Genomic DNA, 18,974 nt, shown 5'->3' on the forward strand with positions numbered 1-18,974 from the left:
AAGTAAATTAGTTTAGAGGGAGAAAGATTCCCCAGCTTTTAAATGGAACCAGTTTGTTCAAATATCCCATGCAGCATTTTACACTAACCAACCCGAGTAACTAATTGCATCACAGTAGCATCTAATACACAAAACCAAAATAAGTTTAAATCACTTACCAGAATTACAAAATAAAAAATCAAAATCAAGATTCTAGATATCCATTGTTAAATAAACAATGAACTTGGATAGAAGCTGAACCAGAAAAGACTAACAATAACTGCTTAAAATAAAATCATGCCAGAAACCGAATCATGCAGTCCTATTGATTAACCGAAAGCTCCTTCCGCTTATATCGGACCATCACTTTCCCCTTCACTCCCACAACCATGGCATTCCAATCAATCTCGGGGAAAGGTGACACCAACTCCAGTTCAAAATTCCTAAGCAGATGAGTCCATATAGCTTTTATCTGCAGATATGCAAAAGGCTCCCCAAGGCATCCATGTCTGCCTCCTCCAAATGAAATGTATGAGAATGCACCTGCCACCTTGTCCTCTTCCCTCCCCACAGCAAATCGATCAGGATCATACCTATCAGGGTCCTTGAAAACATGACCTAGCCTGTTTGCAAAAGCAGGTGATGTGGCAATTATATGACCCTTGGGAATGTCATACTCTTTACCCTCTCGTGTCGTGACACTAAAATCAGTGTGTGAGCTTCTCATCAGCATAATTAGAGGAGGATGGAGTCTCAAGGCTTCTTTGATGCACCTATACAGCACATCCATTTCAGCCAAAACATCATGATCAACTCTGTCCCCATGCTTTTCTATTAACATCTTCTGCTCCTCCTGCACAGCTGAAAGGCACTGGTTGTCAGACAGCAGATATGCTCCAGTCCAAGTGGAGGTAATTGAACTTGTGTGTTGACCGGCAAAAAGTGCAGCAATGAGGAGTCCGGTCACTTCAGCTTCTGTTGTTGAGCGACCATCTTTGTATTTTGAGTCAATGAAGCACTGCAGCATGTCTTCTTCTGATTTGCTGGCACTCTTGCGAGATGTTATGATGCTTGCGAAGATTTCAGCAAGCTTCTTGCGTGCCTGGTCACGGCGCTTGTGAGCTGGGATTGGCAGGTATGGGAAGAGAACACTGATTGGAAGCATCCCATTGTCAAGGTCGTGGAACAATGCAGAGACATCATCAAAGAGCTTGTCACGAACTTCACGCCCCAAGAGACATCTACTGGCTGTCAAGATGATCAGATGCTCAAGCTCATACTTCAAATCAACCTCACCACTTGGTCCCCATTTTGAGAAATAGTCCTGCAAATTGAGTTTGTGTTTGGGAAAGAGCAGTCTTCAATACCAATACAACAAATGAAAATTACAAAGAAAGAGTTTACTATTAACAACATAGAGAAACAAAACAATGAACTGCCAGGTTTGACGCCATTTCACCATGGTCAAGTCCAAATGGAAATGAGGAGCTTCTCCAGCTTTATATGGAACGAATTCAAGTAGCAGAATAAAACTTTGTTTCCAATTAAAAGAAGAATCACACTACACTAAGACGAGAGTTAAACTTATAATCATTGTTGACAATTCAATGACCCATTCTGGTGATAAGAAGTATGCATTTTTGCTATAAATGATAAAATTGTTAAATTTTACCCAGTTTTCTAGTAAGAATTATAATGCCACACTTTTCACTCTAAAGCAAAATCATCTATATCTGATTCCACCAAGTTGGATAAGGCTGCTTAGTTATTGTTATTATTGAATAAAAGTTGCAATAAGCTACGGCCTGCAGAATACACAGATCATTGCAGGCATTGCCACTGACCAAATCCAACAAAGCATTCGGTACAGTTGTTTTTTGGGCGGCTAATAATTAAAGGAGTTTGTACAAGACAAGGGAAACAGAGAATTTCTGAATAACCGTACCAAACCCTTAAAAAATTTCAAAGTACCATACAATTTGTCACAAAATAAAATAAACCAAACCATATTCCTGATTGATTACAATGATCAAGTCCAAGACCAATACAAAATACAATTCCAAATCAATATGAGACACCATCACAATAGATCATCCAATACCCAAAAGTTAAATAAAAAGGACCAATCAAACAAAAATATAATACATACCTCAGCTTCTGCAACCATCTGATTGACATAGCCCTTGAGCTTGTTGACCCTAAGAGCCTCAGTGAAGAACCTGAACTGTTCCTGCCTCACAGAGTAATCAACATCAAAGACCACACCAGGTCCAAAACTTGGCACATTGAACTGATACACCTCTTGCTGGCTGAGATCAGTCTCTGAGGCCTTGAAGAAGTATGCAGAGACCTCAGGGCCAACGAGGAAGGTGATGTTCTTGTGGAAGAGCTTGAGGGTGAAGACACTCCCAAGCTTAGGGTACTCCTCACGGAGCATAAAGATTGGACCTTTAAGGAAACGGATTAGCCCTCCAATTAAGGGCCACCCCTTCACAATTGGGGGTACCCTCTTTCTGGACTTGGGCACTATGAAAGCTGAGATGAGTTTGGCTACAAGGATTGTGGCCACAAGGAGGAGGCCAGTGTTCAGAAACCTACCATCAATTTCCATGATTGTGTTGTGTTGTGTGTGTGTGTGTGTGTGGTGTGAAGATTGTGAAGTGGAAAATGATGTAGTAATGAAAGTGGATGTGATGTGAATAAGATGTGATGAGTAGTGTTTTGTGTTTTTGATCGGTGTAATTGTGGTGGTTTGATAAACCAAGGACTAATGACACAGATCTAATGTGTCATGAATCATGTTGTGCAGATCTGTGGTGTGATTTTGTTTGTTACACTTTATGAAGTTGTGTGTGTCCACTAAGGAGTGTGAATGTGCAAATGCAAATTTATAGGGTGGATTTGGCTTAGCTGGGCTCACAGTAATAATCACTGGGTTTTGGGAAATAAAACTGTGGGTTAAGGCTTTTTGGATGGATATGGTCATATGAGTTATGACTGGGTGGGGGTGTCTGTTCTATTCACGGGTCGAATATAAGGGGGTTAATTTTATGTGTTTAATTAGGGGCAATTTGGCATTAATGAAGAAAATAAGAGATGAAAGTAAAGGAGTTTTGGAGTTTTTTGGAATTAATTTGAAAATTTGGAAAATAATTATGGTAAAAATTTATTATTAATCCTCATTTGAGTTCATCTATGTAGGAGGAGTTTTTTTCCTTCGAAATCTCAGAATTAGAATAATCTTTTTTCTATGATTAGGAGGATTTGAATGTTCCAAGGAGACATTTTTGAAATGCACAAATGAATCGTCATTTCGAGAATTTCTCACTTTATTGTTTGAGAAGTTCTTAGAAATGCAAAGAGGAGTAGCTTTTTGATTTATTTGGTGGAAGGAAATTGTGGAAAATAAGAAAAATATTACTATTATTGTTATTATTTTTAGATTTTTCTTTCTTTGAGTATTAGAGGAAATATTTTTAAAAATTGATATTAATATTCACCAATCAAAATTGATCAAATAAAATATAACATCATTATTGATGTATACTAATTTTAGCTATGAAATAAAATTGACGATGACATTAACACTGAATTTGTTTGGGGTTAAGTAGGAGAAAAATTAAAGGAGAATGAAGCTGATTCAACTTTTAGAAATAAAGTGGAAAGAAAGATGATGCAGATATTAAATTTTTATTATTTCTTAAAGATGAGAAGTAAGAAGAAAGAAAATTATTTCGTGTGACTCATTATAAAAACAATTTCCAAATCACAATGAAATGGCAGGAAAGTGATATATATCTCTCATTTATTTTTTTATAATATTATAAACTAAAAATCGTAAATAATTTATGCTAAGAAAAAATTATATAATTTTTTTATTATTACAAACTATGTTTGTATAATTTATTTATTTCTATTCACTTTCTTTTTCACTGGCCGAACAGAAATTTTTTCACTTTTTTCTCCATTTCTATTCATCTAAATAATATAATTTCTTTATTTCTCTATCTTTTTATTGGATAAATGATTACTTTAATTCTTGAAAGTATAAATTGATAATAGTTTAATCTTTAAAAAAATTTAAAAAATATTATTTATTCTCTGTGAAAAAAATATAACAAATTCGTAATATTGTTAAGAAACTTATGTTATGTTGACATTAAAGATGGTGCCTATGTGATATTTTTATTAATGACATGGCTTTGGTTTTTACAAGTGATGTGCTTCCTAAGCGAGAGTAAAATGTCAAGAAAAAAAAAACTTTTTATTACTTTAGTAACACACAGAGCCTTTTGTTATTTCCTTTTAAGCTTTTTATGAGTGAGGCCGAGCACTTTCACAACCTTCATTGTGTTAACCTTTCGTGGTCTACACTACATTATAAGGAAAACCAACAAAAACACAATATAGTATGGATTTTTGAATTAAAATTTGTTCATGGACCAAAATGACACTAAGTAGTAATATTCATGGATCAATTTATTTGTCAATTGTATAATGAGACTAACATTGATCATGATTGACACCACCAGGCCTTTCATATTGCTTATCTTTGTAAGACTAAAATTTTAAGTCTATGATGTTACAAACTATAAAACAAAACACAAGTCATTAACAAATGCAGAAAAATAAAATCAAAATATACTTCCAATCATTATCATGAAAGAGCTGTTTTGTTTTGATTCTTCCAAGCTCTCACACTCTCTCTTTGTAGATGGTGTATCAAACGAAAATTGAAAGATATGAGCTTAGGGACCAAATAGATGAACTATATATAGGCATTCTACCATCATGAATACATTTAGTAGCTATTACTACTAATTAATAGTCATTACCACTCATTAGTAGTCATTACCTCCCATCAGTAACTGATGGAGCACTTGACCTTCCAAAACGTACGAACCAAAATTATTACATTCTCTCACTTGGTCTAAACGTTTTGTCTCATTGATTAAAATAAGTCAATGTTCAATCTTCTTAAAAAATAAACATATGAATCATAGCGATAGTTCCTCTTATAACGAGTAATATCATCCATGTATTATAACATGCTCAATTTCTCAAGTAGTATACTCAAGGTGGTAATAAAGCTTAATGAATACAATCATAAAGTGGAACCAAGTCTCATTCTCTCTACATGATCCTTGAATTTAAACGGTGGTATGCCCTTAGTCAAAGGATCAACGATCATCAACCTAGTGCTTATATGCTCAATGACCATTTTCTTGTCTTTTACTCTTTCTCTAATGGCTAAGTACTTAATGTCGATGTGCTTACTTCGACTTCCACTTTTGTTATTCTTAGACATAAAGACAACAGTTGAGTTATCGCAGAAAATTCTAAAAGGCCTTGAAATAATATCAACTATCTTTAGCCCAGAAATGAAACTCTTAAGTCATACACCATGTGATGTAGCCTCAAAGTAAGAGACAAACTCAGCTTCCATGGTAGAAGTAGTAGTCAAAGGCTACTTAACACTCCTCCACGAAATAGCTCCACCAGCCATCATGAAAATGTACCCAGATGTTGATTTGCGAGAATCAACACAACTAGTAAAGTCTGAGTCTGAATAACCAATCACATCTAGATTGTCTGTCTGTCTGTCTATACATAAGCATGTAATATTTGTTCCCTTGAAGGTACCTCATCACTTTCTTTGCAACTCTACAATGGTCAATACTTGGATTACTCTAATATCTTTCTAACATTTCAACTACAAAAGCAATGTCAGGCTTTGTGCATACTTGAGCATACAAGAGGCTTCCAACAACTCAAGCATAATGAATGTTTTCCATATGTTTCCTCACAAAGTCATTCTTTGGGAATTGGTTCAAATTAAATGTATCACCCTTCATAATGGGAGCGACACTTGCTGAACAATCTTTCATCCGAAATCTTTCTAAAATTTTGTTAATATAAGTTTCCTGTGATAGACCTAAAATACCTCGAGGTCTATCTCTATTAATCTTAATGTCAGTAACATAAGATGCGTCACCCGTATCCTTTATGTCAAAATTCTTAGAGAGAAATTGTTTCACCTCATGTAACAAACCATGATCATTGGTTGCAAGTAAAATATCATCTACATATAAAACAAGGAAAAATATTTTACTCCTACTGACCTTATGGTATATGCATTGATCCATGGGGCTTTCATCAAAACCAAATGAAGAAATTATCCCATAAAACTTAAGGTACCACTGACGGAAGGCTTGTTTCAAACCATATATAGATTTATTAAGCTTGCAAACCAAATGTTCACTACTGCTAGAGGAGAAACCTTCAGATTGTTTCATATAAACCTCTTCCTCTAAATCACCATTAAGAAATGTTATTTTCACATCCATTTGTTGCAACTCAAGGTCAAAATGAGCAACTAATGGCAATATTATACAAAGAAAATCTTTCTTAGAAACAGGAAAAAAGGTTTTTGTGTAATCGAATCATTCTTTTTGAGTAAATCCCTTAGCAACGAGTCTTACCTTGTATCTCTCAATGTTGCCTAATAAATTCCTTTTGGTCTTAAAGACCCATTTACAGCCAATGACCTTTGTCCCAATAGGCAACTCTATAAGGTTTCAAACTCTGTTACTCTACATGTAATTCATCTCATCCTTTATGGCATCATACCATAAATTTGACTCTTTACAACTCATGGCTTGATCAAAAGTTTTGGGATTATTTTCAGCTCCAATATTATAGTCAGATTCTTGCAAATATACAATATAATCACTAGGAATAGATGATTTTCTTACTCTAGTAGATCTCCTTAATGTTGCATCAATATTTTCTCGGGGATCATGTTGTTCAGTTGGTTGTTCATCATTTTTAGGAATTTGATGATTAACTTGATCTACTAGATTATCAACAACAGATTATGGAATGCCAATCATTTGTTGCTCATCATCCCTTGAACTTGAGGGATATGAATTACAACCAATCTTTCACTTGACATTGAAGGGTAAGACTCTATATGATCAATTTCAAAACCTAAGTCCCTTAATTGATCACTCCCACTGATTAAGTCATTTTCAAGAAACTTGACATTTGTTGATTCCATAATGCTAGTAATATGATATGGACGGTAAAACCTATAACATTTAGACCTTTCGACATATCCAACTAAATACCCACTAATAGTCCTCGGGTCAAGTTTCTTCTCTTGTGAGTTATATATTCTCACCTCAAACGGACAACCCAAAATTCGCATATATTTCAAACTTGGTTTCCAACCTTTAAACAACTTAAAAGGTGTCACTGGGACAACCTTAGTTGGAACACAATTTAATATATACATTGTCGTCTTTAGTGCTTTAGTCCACAAGTGTGACACCCTCTACCTCATACATATATGTACTAATAATAAAAGGAATAAGAAATTATAATTAATTAAAAGTTCTTAAAACACATTTAAATAAAAACCTTTCAAAAGGGTAAAAGGCTCACATGCACTTTTCTCGCATCATAATAAAACTTGTCCAAATAAATAATAAAATCATCTCGGCTCAAACAAGGTCGTCCAAGACTTTATGCAATTAATATAGAAACCTATACCCCAATGTCACATTCTATCAGAGCATTGTGTTCTCGCATCCTCTAGCATGAGGCTCTCCATAGTCATTCACCTAACCATCTACTCCCACGAACACAAAGTTCGAGATCATCACATGATCTAAACACAAATAACACATGGGGAGTGAGTTATCACATTCCTAACTGATAAAGAGAAACGAGACAACTAAATATACATATCATATAAATGAGATGCAACTTACTTAAACATAACTCACGTAATTCCACCACTTTGTCGCGTAACATCACATCACAACACAACATGTCTCATTCATTTTCACATCATTCACATACTCAAAGATCAAAACAAAAATATCACTAAATCAATCAATATCAATAAATACACAAGCGTTATGCAATAGATACACTAAGACTCAAGCCTATATGCAATGTGGTACCATGTCAGTGAGAAACCACCCTGGGGCACTTAGGAGTACATAACAAGTCACACCACACAATGGGTATGTAGGTCACTCTCACTAAGTAAAATCATAAGGTGACCAGTCAGGGTCACTCCATTTTGCGAGAATGCTCCAACCATATGAGATCAACATAGGCTTAAAGGAGCACTCAAACCGAGTGTCTTTACCCCCAATGCCTAGATTCCGAAGAATCCGTTAGGGCCTTACCTTTCTGATTCAGGTCCAACCCCTAAAACAATTTTTGCACGTAGACACTGCTCATGAATTATACAATACTCATGACCATAAACTCATGTTTCAAACACGTTTAACCCATTACGCTACAATTTAACACTGATTCCTAACTAGGAAACCTACACTTTCCCTTTAACACTACACATAAACATTTTTCTCAAGGTAAACATTGGTCGGATTATCGTATAATTCACAACTCACAACACAAGTATTGTCACATCAAGTGTTAAATACACACTTATTCACAACCAAATCTCATGTCCACAATTTAACATCTCATAATGTCACAATCCACCATGACATGTTTACATGTATCTCACAAATTAACACATGTTCAACTTTGTACTTATACTTGATTTCAACAACAATATTATAAGCAAATACTACTCATGAATTATACAATATCCACGACCTCACACTTGTGTTTCAAACATGTTTAACACATTGCGCTACAATTTAACACTTTAGGTTCCTAACTAGGAATCCTACACTTTCCCTTTAACATTGCACATAAACATTTTTCTCAAGGTAAACATTGATCGGGTTATTATATAATTCACAACTCACAACACAAGTATTGTTACATCAAGTGTTAACCACACACTTATTCACAACTAAATCTCATGTTCACAATTTCACATCTCATAATGTCACAATCCACCATCACATGTTTATGAGTATCTCACAATTTAACACATATTCAACTTTACACTTATACTCAATCTCAATAATTATCTCACAATTCATCACATATTCAATTTATCATTCACACACAATTTTAATCACAATTTCATGATCTCAATATTACAATTTATCATGCTCACCTAGTAAATCTTATCCAAAATACAAACAATTTATACAAGAATATTTCTCACAATATGGAGAGTAAAGCCCCTCAAAAAATTTCACATAATCATACAGAAAGAATTACAATAAAATAAATATTCCAAAATAAACCCCAATTTGATCCCATAAGGATTCCTACACATGTTCATTCTAATCCCAATTATGATAAACTCATCCCTTACCTCTAAGCGGGCTCACGTGTGTTCTGGAAGCGATAGTGGCACCTCTAACAGTTCCCTGACATTCCTCAAGCTTTTCCTCCGATTGCTTTGATAAGGTTTCCAAACGTTAGAGAGAAGGAGAAGAAATTGAAGCCTTCATTCCACTGTCTGCATGCAATGAGTATTTCTCCCTCCCAAGGCATTATTTTACAAATCTCAACGGTGAAGATGTGAGACAATGCATTTCAAATATGGTGTCCAGATTTCACAATGATCCAACGGTTCACGAGTACGGGATCATAGTTTTACTGGGACAGGTTTTGTGTCTTTGCATGAAAAGAGAAAGTTACGATGCAAAGGGAATTTCTATCACCTCCGACATGTTTTCACAATTTACAATGGTGAAAATGTTTGGAAATGAGTTTTGAACCTGGTGCTGAAATTTCATGATGATCCAACAGTTAACGAGTCAGAAATCGTCATTTTACTAAGACAGATTTGAGTGTATGCGGGAAAAATGAGAGGGTTTTGGGAGGAGGAGAAGAGAAAACGAGATTTAGAGGAAGAGAAAACGTAGAGACCATCGTCAGTCTAAAAACTAACCTAACATGTCTCTATTTATAGCTAGTTACTCTCAGCCTATTATTTACTCTATTTTCTTTATTTTTATTATTCTATAAAAATATCTCTATTTTATTTCCTATCAAATGAATAAATAAAATACCTCTTTTTTTTTTTACTTCAAACCATTATTTTAATTAATAACATTATTTCTCCTTATTTATTTAATTAAAAAAATCTCAATATTTTTCTAAAACTACATTTATTTTAAAATAAAAACCTTTTTAATGTATTTATGGAAAATGGGGTGTTACAACAAGTATTTAAGAAGATTGGAGTTGCTAAGCATACTCTGTATAATGTCCAATAATGTTTGGTTCCTTTTTTCTACCACGCCATTCTGATTTGGAAAACCAGACATAATGTACTGGGCAACAATCTCATGTTCTTGAAGAAACTTTGCAAAAGGACCAGGTGCTTATCTATTCTCAATATATTTGCCATAATATTATCCACCTCTATTTGATCTCACAATTTTTATTTGCTTGCCACATTGGTTCTCAACTTCACTCTTAAAGACTTTGAAGGCATCCAATGCTTCATTTTTGTTATGAAGCAAATAAACATTCATATATCGTGAATAATCATCTATAAAGGTGATAAAATATTTTTGACCACGTGCATCCATATTTGGACAACAAATATCAGTATGAATTATTTCTAATATGCTTGAACTCCTACTAGCACCTTTCTTAGACATGCTGGTCTGCTTACCCTTAATGCAGTTCACACAAGTCTTAAAGTTAGCAAAATTTAGAGTATTGAGTACCCCATCTTTCACTAACCTTTTAATCATCTCAATAGAGATATGTCTTAATCTCCGGTGTCATAACATAGAGGAATTCTCATTAATATTACACCTTTTAATACCAGTTTGAACATGCATTGAACTATAAGTGACATCATTTTGTAAACCAAGAAGATAAAAACCATTAGACAAGATATCATTCGCAACACATTTACATTGGTGAGTTGGAGAGAGGAGAACTTCATGATCAAGGTGTTTGCTAAAGCCTTATCTGAAGTGATGAACTGATCATCAATAGCCTTAAGCAAATCTTGGTGCTTTTCTTGCTGGTCGACAAAACCATGTATGCTAGCTGAGATTTTGGTCTTAATGAACATCACGCTAAGTCGGTTGGATTGCTCCCACTGATCATATAATGCAACAATAACTCGGCTACTTTCATAAGTGATTGTAGGGGGTTCGTCTTTCTTTATAGTATAGTCTATGTTCATCCAGCCCAATTGCAGAAGAATTCTCTCCTTCCATATCTTATAGTTATCTCCTTTGAGTTTGAGAACATCACATTGAATATCAGGAAACTAACAGTTTGAGAAGCTGCAAAAATCCAAAGACTTATGTCAAAATTTGAGGCATATTAATCTTAATTGTATGTTTTACCAATGTAAACATACCAAAAAATTAAATCTTGTAACATAAAAATTGCCCATGGGCTAAAATTTTAATTCAATAAGAAATAATTAAACTTTATGATAGAATAATCAAATTACATACTTAAATTCATGTTTTATGAGTACAACATGAAAAATAATTTGATTTTCTATCACAAATATTTACTTTATGATAAAATTGAAAAAATATACATACCTCATAATCCCTGTGGGTAAACCATGAAAAATAATATGACATTTTATCCTAATTAATTATACAATATAATAAAAATTCTTATGAATTAAAATTCATTATATAAATCACAATATTATGCCTAATTCTTTATATGATCTTTAGACAACTTAATATCTAATTTTAATCTAATTATAAATGTCGTGACTAATTCATAATTAATCAAAGTTATAAAGATCACTTAGACATAAAACTTAATCATATGAGAATAAATCATATTATGCACTTCAAGATCAAGATATAATACAATGATGAATAAAATTCTCATATATAATTTCATAATTGAAACATAATATTATGCATTTGATTTCATATATATATATATATATATATGTGTGTGTGCACGAAATAAATTTTTCCAGAATATATTCATACATAAAATAAATCAAAACTTCATGAATTACAAAGATAAATAGAAACACATAAGCATATAAGATATAAAAAAATGACTAAATATCATAGAATCTTAAATGACCTTGTGGCTCATGTGAATTCCAATAACTTGTATGTTGATGGAGCACTTGACCTTTCAAAATGTACATATAAAAATTATTACAATCTTTTCAACATTCCCGGCCTCTTACGCACCAGCCATACAACAACAACCCACAAAGCTCAAAGAAGAGAAGAAACAAAAATAATGTATTTTATTTTGTTTATTGGTGATCTAACCAAAATGACATTTTTAGACAAAAAAAAGGAATAAGCAAGAGGTGTTAATACAATACATTTTTTGAATCAATTCTGGATATTAGTAATAGTGCATTTATCACCCAAATTTAATTCCCAAAATCAACTTATTGAAAATAAAAAATTTACAAAAAAAAAAATAAAATTAGATGCAATCACCTATCTTTCTCTTCCCGGATCCACAATAGGGTTAATGTTAATGCTTTCAACCAAAGACTAATAAACATAGTACAAAAAAAGGAAAGAAAAAAAAGAAAATGTAACAAATGCATAAAAAATAATCAATTTTTTTTATAGGAATGATATTTTCGTTATCAATAATAGTGTTACTCTCTACCGCTTAAAAGCATGCCCTTCGTGCCTTTCGATTGGGTTGTGTTATAAATTTTCTCTCTTTTTGTTTCAAATCTTCCTTTGATGTAAATGAAGAAATTGTACCTTGAAACTATTGCCGCTATATCTTGAATGCTTTTATAAAACTCACAATATTTTCACAACAAGGAGACAAACCTTAAAACAGCATTTTAATAATTATTTATTTAAGAATAAATTCATTTTTATTGAAAATTTGTATAACATGTATCACTTCAAATATTTTTTTAATATCTTCATCTCTTAAAAATTAAAGTATGTTTGTATAGTAATATTATGACCATATCTTCTTTCCCTAAAATTTAATTTTAACATTTAAAAATGTCAATTGTAAGTTGGTGGTTTGGAGAACTTTACAGTGTTTTATTAGTACATAACAAACACTTTCCGTCAATAATTTTATTTTTTGTTTCTTTCTTAAAACTTTTATAACACAAACAAGCATGGCTTAAATAACTCACAATGAGGTGGAGGACATTAAATAATAATAAGATATGTATATATAGGCATGTTATAAAAATATATATTAAATTAAAATTAATATTTAATTTAATGCATAATAAGAGAAATCATTACTTTATATATATATATATATATATATATATATATATATATATATATATATATATATATATATATATATATATATATAATAATGTTGCAATACAAATGCGGACACACATGTTAAATTTGATACATTATTCATGTCAAATCATGATTTACATGTTTTTAAATATTTTAATATATCAATATTTATTTTTTTAAGAAAAAATAACCACCGTTCATTTCCTATTTCATGCAGCTTGTGTGTGATCAGTTCCATACCAAATAACAAGGCTCATTAATTTTAAAATTTTGACATAATTAGTGTTTAACTTACCATATTATCATAAATACGCAGAGAAATAAAGAAAAAAATTCATATGAATAAACATGATTTTAGAAAACAGCTAAATTAAAATTAATATAAACATTAATGCATAATAAGAAAATTTTAAGTATTAATTTTAGCGTAATAAAAATGAGGCATATATGCGCTAGTAGTAATAATTATAATTATTAAATAACATAGTAAAAATAGTAATGAGAGAGTGAGAGAGAACGTGGGCAAGTTAGTGGGAACGAGGCAATAACTGCCATGCATAACCGTAAAATCACTAAAGAAAATTCACATTAGAACAACATAGAATAGTACTATATTAGTGTGTGAGAAGCAATAGTTTAATGGGTGCAACAAAAGGTAATTGATTAAGGTAGAGAAAAACAGAGAAAAAACATTGTGTTGTGTTGTGTTGTTGATCTTGTCTTTCATTGCATGAGTAGTGGAAAAAATGCACGGGAAAAAGGAGCAAGAAGAGTACATAAGGAAAGGGCAATGGGAAGCAGAAGAAGATGAGGTGCTACTGAACCACGTGAAGAAGTATGGTCCCAGAGATTGGAGCTCCATTCGATCCAAAGGTCTTCTTCAAAGGACTGGCAAGTCGTGTCGTCTTCGTTGGGTCAATAAGCTTCGACCAAACCTCAAGAAGTGAGTCAATGTTTTCTCTTCAATTTGATTGTGCATGTGCATATATATCCATGCATGTATGTATGTTTAATTGTTACTTACTTGCACTGGTGTTTGTTCAATGAAAAGTTGCAATATTGATGAGGTTGCTTCACATTGATCTTCTAGTCTTGGATTATATATATATATATATCACTTTTTTCTAATGGGGTTTGCTTAGTTTTTGTCTTGGCCTTTTGGGGTTTAATTTGTCTCTGGGTCTAATTACCTTAAGTGAGTTCAAGTTTTTACTAGAAGTTGGTCTATGTTAGTGTGTCCAAATATCCATGGATGGTTTATGGTTGTTATTTTCACTTGTGTTTGATGATTTTACAATGATGCGGTTGGTTAGTCTCGATTTTTATTTTCATTTTTATTGGCTAATGGTGTTTTTAGTTCCTGAAAAGCCCATCTTTTGCTTTAGTCCTTGACTTTCAAAACCATAATTTTGTTGATGTATTTTATCCAAACTTTAGTCCCTAAAACTAACACTTTAAGGGATGAAACTTATGGTTTAATAGGGTCTCTAAAGTTTCAGAATTTCAAGAATAAATGGACGAAAACTTATTATTTGAAGTTTACAAAAGAAATAATTTGAAGCTTTTTTTTATCTGATTGTTGTCTTTTGGTGTCTCTCCCTGGCCTTCTCAAAGTGGTTGCAAGTTTTCACTTGAGGAAGAGAGGGTTGTGATAGAGTTGCAGGCACAATTTGGGAACAGGTGGGCGAAGATTGCATCCTATTTGCCAGGGAGAACAGACAACGATGTCAAAAATTTCTGGAGCAGTAGGCAAAAGAGGTTGGCTAGGATTCTGCAAACATCAGCAACAACTTTCAGATCACAGAAAAATAAAACTAAAGTTCCTTCCTTTCTTGATGTTCCAACTTTGGAGGTAATTGGGTTGAAAGGTTCCTCTATTTCCGGGCTTTTATAGTTCTATCATTCTGTTTTTTCTCTCTTCAGAATTCAGTACTGTTCAATAGAAAAGCAAAACAAAATTGAAAATTTGAGACACTAAACCAGTTTTGCTGAGAAGGACAAGATTCTTGTGCCTTCACTAAAATACAAATTTCCTTAAACAAGACATAACTGAAAATTTGACAAGAAAGACTAAAAGGCAAGTTTCAAGAGCTAGTTTGTCCTGTTGTAAACAGTTGCTATTTATTATTGTTTCTCTTTGTACACTCCTCTGTTTGCGTTAGAATGTGCATCACAATTTTAACTGCAAACCAAAAATGCATGTAATAGACTTGGAAAACTGAGTAACATGTTTTATGTGGCAGTGTTTTTTTCAATACTGCAATTTTTTGTTTTTTGCATAGGCATAACATTAATTTTGTTGACTTGAATAGGCTCCTAAGTTCAGTTCATCGTCAGAGGGAGAACCATCATCAAAGCCTCAGACATGCACACTACCCTACATTGATAATTCTGAGGTTATCCAAATGGTGTCTTTGCCAGATCTCATAAAGTCTGAGTTGCCTAGTTCCGACACAATCCATGTTGAACAAGAGTTTACCCTTTTTGAGAACTACAAAAGCACTGAACAGATTGCATTTCCTCAGATCCCAGAACTCCAAAATGGCCTCACATTCTCAATGGAAAACCAAGATCTCGTGCCCACAATTGAAGAGCCATGTTTCATTGAAGACTTGTGTCCCTTTGATGTATCTGAGTTTGGAATAGGTCCACAACACCCCTTTGGTTTTCCTTTCTTCGAGCCACCAGGAAGTTGCAGATTTGGGACAAGGGATGCAATTGATAACTTCAAAATCAGTGACAGCTTCTTCGATGATTTACCTGTGGACATGTTTGATCACATGGACCCACCTGCAAGCCCTTCAAACCTCTGACTTTTTTTATCATATTGTCGTTTACTCCACGTGTTGTTTGTAGCGTTGCAGTCTTGTAATTGCAGGTTAAAAATTATATGTCATACTTAGAATTTGGTCATTCATTTGCAGTTTGAAATTAATGATACTGATGTCATTCGTAGGATAACCAAAACCTGACATTTGCATTTGTCCACATTGCTGATCTTTTTTCTGATGGCTAAATTGTCCTAGTGTTGGACTTTTGAGTTGTTTCAAGTAATAGCTACTAGTCATATGATCTTTGTAAATTATGTTGCATCTTAATTAATTTATCATTGATTATTCAAGGTATCAACCGCACTCTGCAATGATATTTCTTTTTCATAAGAAAAAAAAACTAATTTCACACATATTAAAAAAATTAATTAATTTTATTAAATTGTATCATTTCTAATTCAAAAACAATTTTTTTTCTTAATTTATCTTTCATTAGAACTTCATATTAAACACAAATCGTCTATGAATGGAGAGAGTATTTTCAACATCTTTCGTTCATTCTACTAGCATATGTTGCAGCCAAATATCACACGATTTTGTCTTATATAGTCTTAAACCAAAGTAAATTGTCTTATATATATTTATTTTTTTACATATAAATTTTGGTAAATAATTTGGAGAAATTCACTGAAGAAGTGCCAACATTTATGGGCATGTAAGTCAACAAGACTTGTCACATTAAGATCATGTTAGTTGCTGATCTGTTAATAAAGTCCTAATTATTAGAGGTTAGTTTAGCTTTTATTCTGTTATTCCTTATCAGATTTACCACGTCTTTAGGAGACGTAAACGTGGTTGTTATCTTTTCACTTTTTTCCTGTTTTGTAAAGCTGGTATAAAGCCACGTTTTCATTACTGAATGAGATCGCTTTTGAACTCCCATAAGCTTCCAACATTAGAAAATAATATCATTTTCCCTATAGCAAAGAAACTGCTATACAGCAGCTCATTACGACTGTAACCGATCCTAAACGGCTAATATGTAACTAATCAAATAAAACCTTAATCATTTCAATTGAAAAAAAAAACTTTAATAAATTGAAATCATACTAATTTAAACAAATTAGCCGCCCCAACATTAGCGTGCTTTTCATAAAGATTATCATGATTGTGCAGTTTTGAGGAGACTAATTCTTATTCTCAACCAAAAAAAAAGGAGACTAATTTTTTCTAAAGCAAATTGAACTTAACATTGATAAAAAATAAAAAAATAAAAATTGAACATAACATAATTTTAAGACTTTATAGCGTTGGAAGAAAGTTGGAATTAGGTCAACAAACAGCTTTGTTATTCCTTTCAAATGCGCACACAAACACACAAGTATCTTTACAAGCATTTTCTTCCTTTCTTTCCTACAGACTAGTTTTACATTTGCAACACAGCAATGAACAAAGTATATGATTAACATACTAACTATAACAATAGCAAACCAAGCCTTTTCTCATAACAATATCACAATTGTGTTCTATCATATACCAAATTTTCAGTAAATTCAGAGTAATGTATCTTTTAACTTATTCTGAATAAAATGGAAGAATAAAGCTTTAGTACTATTTCTTTTCCTCCTATGTTTGCTATTCAATGAAGGCAAATCAAATATCCTATGATTGAAGAATAATGGTGTTTAAATTTTCCTACTCAATCAAGCATCCACAATAGAGGAGTCATTTGGATTTTAGAGGACTCTAATATGAAGTAGCCAGAGTAGTAGTGAGAATCAGGCCTTATTTGACATGAAATTTATGCCGGTTTGACCATTGTGAGTAAGAACTTCAAATTCTCCTGCAGTAAAAGACTGGTCTTTCTTGAAAATTGGGCGTCTAAGTTGGACATATCCACAGTAATCAACTTCGTACACTTCAACATCCTTTTTGAATGAAGAAAGAGCCACCCCAACACCTTCCCCTACAAAAGGTGCAATGTAATTAGAATTCAGTTTGCAAAAATCAATTGCACACTTCAAAATAGAGCATTGAGCACCTTCTTCATTCATTGATCAACAGGTTTAGGTTCAAGCACTTTCTTGCTTTATAGTAGTAAATTCCATTCTTGATCATTTAATATAACATGGGGAGTAACTACAGAAAGATTGCATTCACAAATAAAAAGGTGCCTTTCCAGATAGAATGATGGACAAGAAGTTGAACATTATACCGTGTGTGACAAGCAGCAAGTTCTCAGTATGATATTTGTCTGCAAGGTCCTTAACAATTTGCTTATATCTTGGCCTTGTGTGCAAATTGGGATCTTCTTCCCACTTGGGCAACTGAAGTTCCTCAAGCAAAAAAAATTTCACCAGGACTAATAATGTTTGCATACTTTATACAATTGTCAAGTGTGCCAAAAATTCACAATTGAAAATGAAGATGATGAAGTCCTCTATACCTCTTTATAGACCCTTTCCACATTCTTATCCACTGTCCCTGCCAGAAGCATGGCCTTACGCTCCGATATATTGAAGCCCCAATTTCCATCCTTAGGAGCCACCTCAAGTCTGATCGCGTTCCTGCTCATCATTTCACATAACAGAAACCTGCAGTTATGGAAGTGAGGATTAGAATTTTATAAACTCAATAGCTGATATATCTACTCAACATTTGTAAGTAATGTTAAAATTTTTATTAAAGAGAAGTATGAAACACCATGTTATCCTTTCTCTCACAAAACTATACAATTCTAATTCTGCAGATGAAACTGAACCCCTATGATACAATGTGTGCAGAATGTATGCATGCAGTCTTCACCACTAGGCCAAAGTTTAAATTTCGACATGTATCCCTCAAAGGCAAACATCTCAAATGAACAAATCAAACATAATCTTCTCGTGCAGCAATGTTTAAATTTCGACATTGTTTTTTAATCATAGTGAATTTTTCCATGATCCCTTTCCAACAAGACTATATTATTCAAGAGCATGGTCAGAGTCATATCCAGATAGTACCATGCAAAAAATAAAAATGCCTAACTGATTTTCCTCTTTTCAATTTTTTAAGGTAAACATTGCATAAATTT

At 32.9% G+C, this 18,974-nt stretch overlaps 3 protein-coding genes across 3 annotated transcripts; 1 reads left to right on the plus strand and 2 right to left on the minus strand.

Annotated features, from left to right (window-relative positions):
* Window positions 1-52: 52 nt before the first annotated feature.
* Window positions 53-2,934, minus strand: LOC100799526 (obtusifoliol 14-alpha demethylase). The gene is made up of 2 exons (XM_041014000.1): window positions 2,129-2,934; window positions 53-1,303 (listed from the first exon to the last, which is right to left on the minus strand). Exons 1-2 carry the CDS (start codon window positions 2,588-2,590, stop codon window positions 302-304), a joined length of 1,464 nt encoding a protein of 487 aa, XP_040869934.1. The 5' UTR covers window positions 2,591-2,934; the 3' UTR covers window positions 53-301.
* A 10,939-nt stretch (window positions 2,935-13,873) lies between these two features.
* LOC100805384 (transcription factor DUO1) lies at window positions 13,874-15,943 on the plus strand. The gene is made up of 3 exons (XM_003520394.4): window positions 13,874-14,073; window positions 14,745-14,982; window positions 15,443-15,943. Exons 1-3 carry the CDS (start codon window positions 13,877-13,879, stop codon window positions 15,941-15,943), a joined length of 936 nt encoding a protein of 311 aa, XP_003520442.1. The 5' UTR covers window positions 13,874-13,876.
* Window positions 15,944-17,679: 1,736 nt separating this feature from the next.
* On the minus strand, window positions 17,680-18,482 carry LOC100805923 (uncharacterized). The gene is made up of 3 exons (XM_006577586.2): window positions 18,348-18,482; window positions 18,117-18,228; window positions 17,680-17,867 (listed from the first exon to the last, which is right to left on the minus strand). Exons 1-3 carry the CDS (start codon window positions 18,477-18,479, stop codon window positions 17,680-17,682), a joined length of 432 nt encoding a protein of 143 aa, XP_006577649.1. The 5' UTR covers window positions 18,480-18,482.
* Between the last annotated feature and the right edge of the window lie 492 nt (window positions 18,483-18,974).

Source organism: Glycine max, chromosome 3 (assembly GCF_000004515.6).
Source record: "Glycine max cultivar Williams 82 chromosome 3, Glycine_max_v4.0, whole genome shotgun sequence".
Lineage (NCBI taxonomy): Eukaryota > Viridiplantae > Streptophyta > Magnoliopsida > Fabales > Fabaceae > Glycine > Glycine max.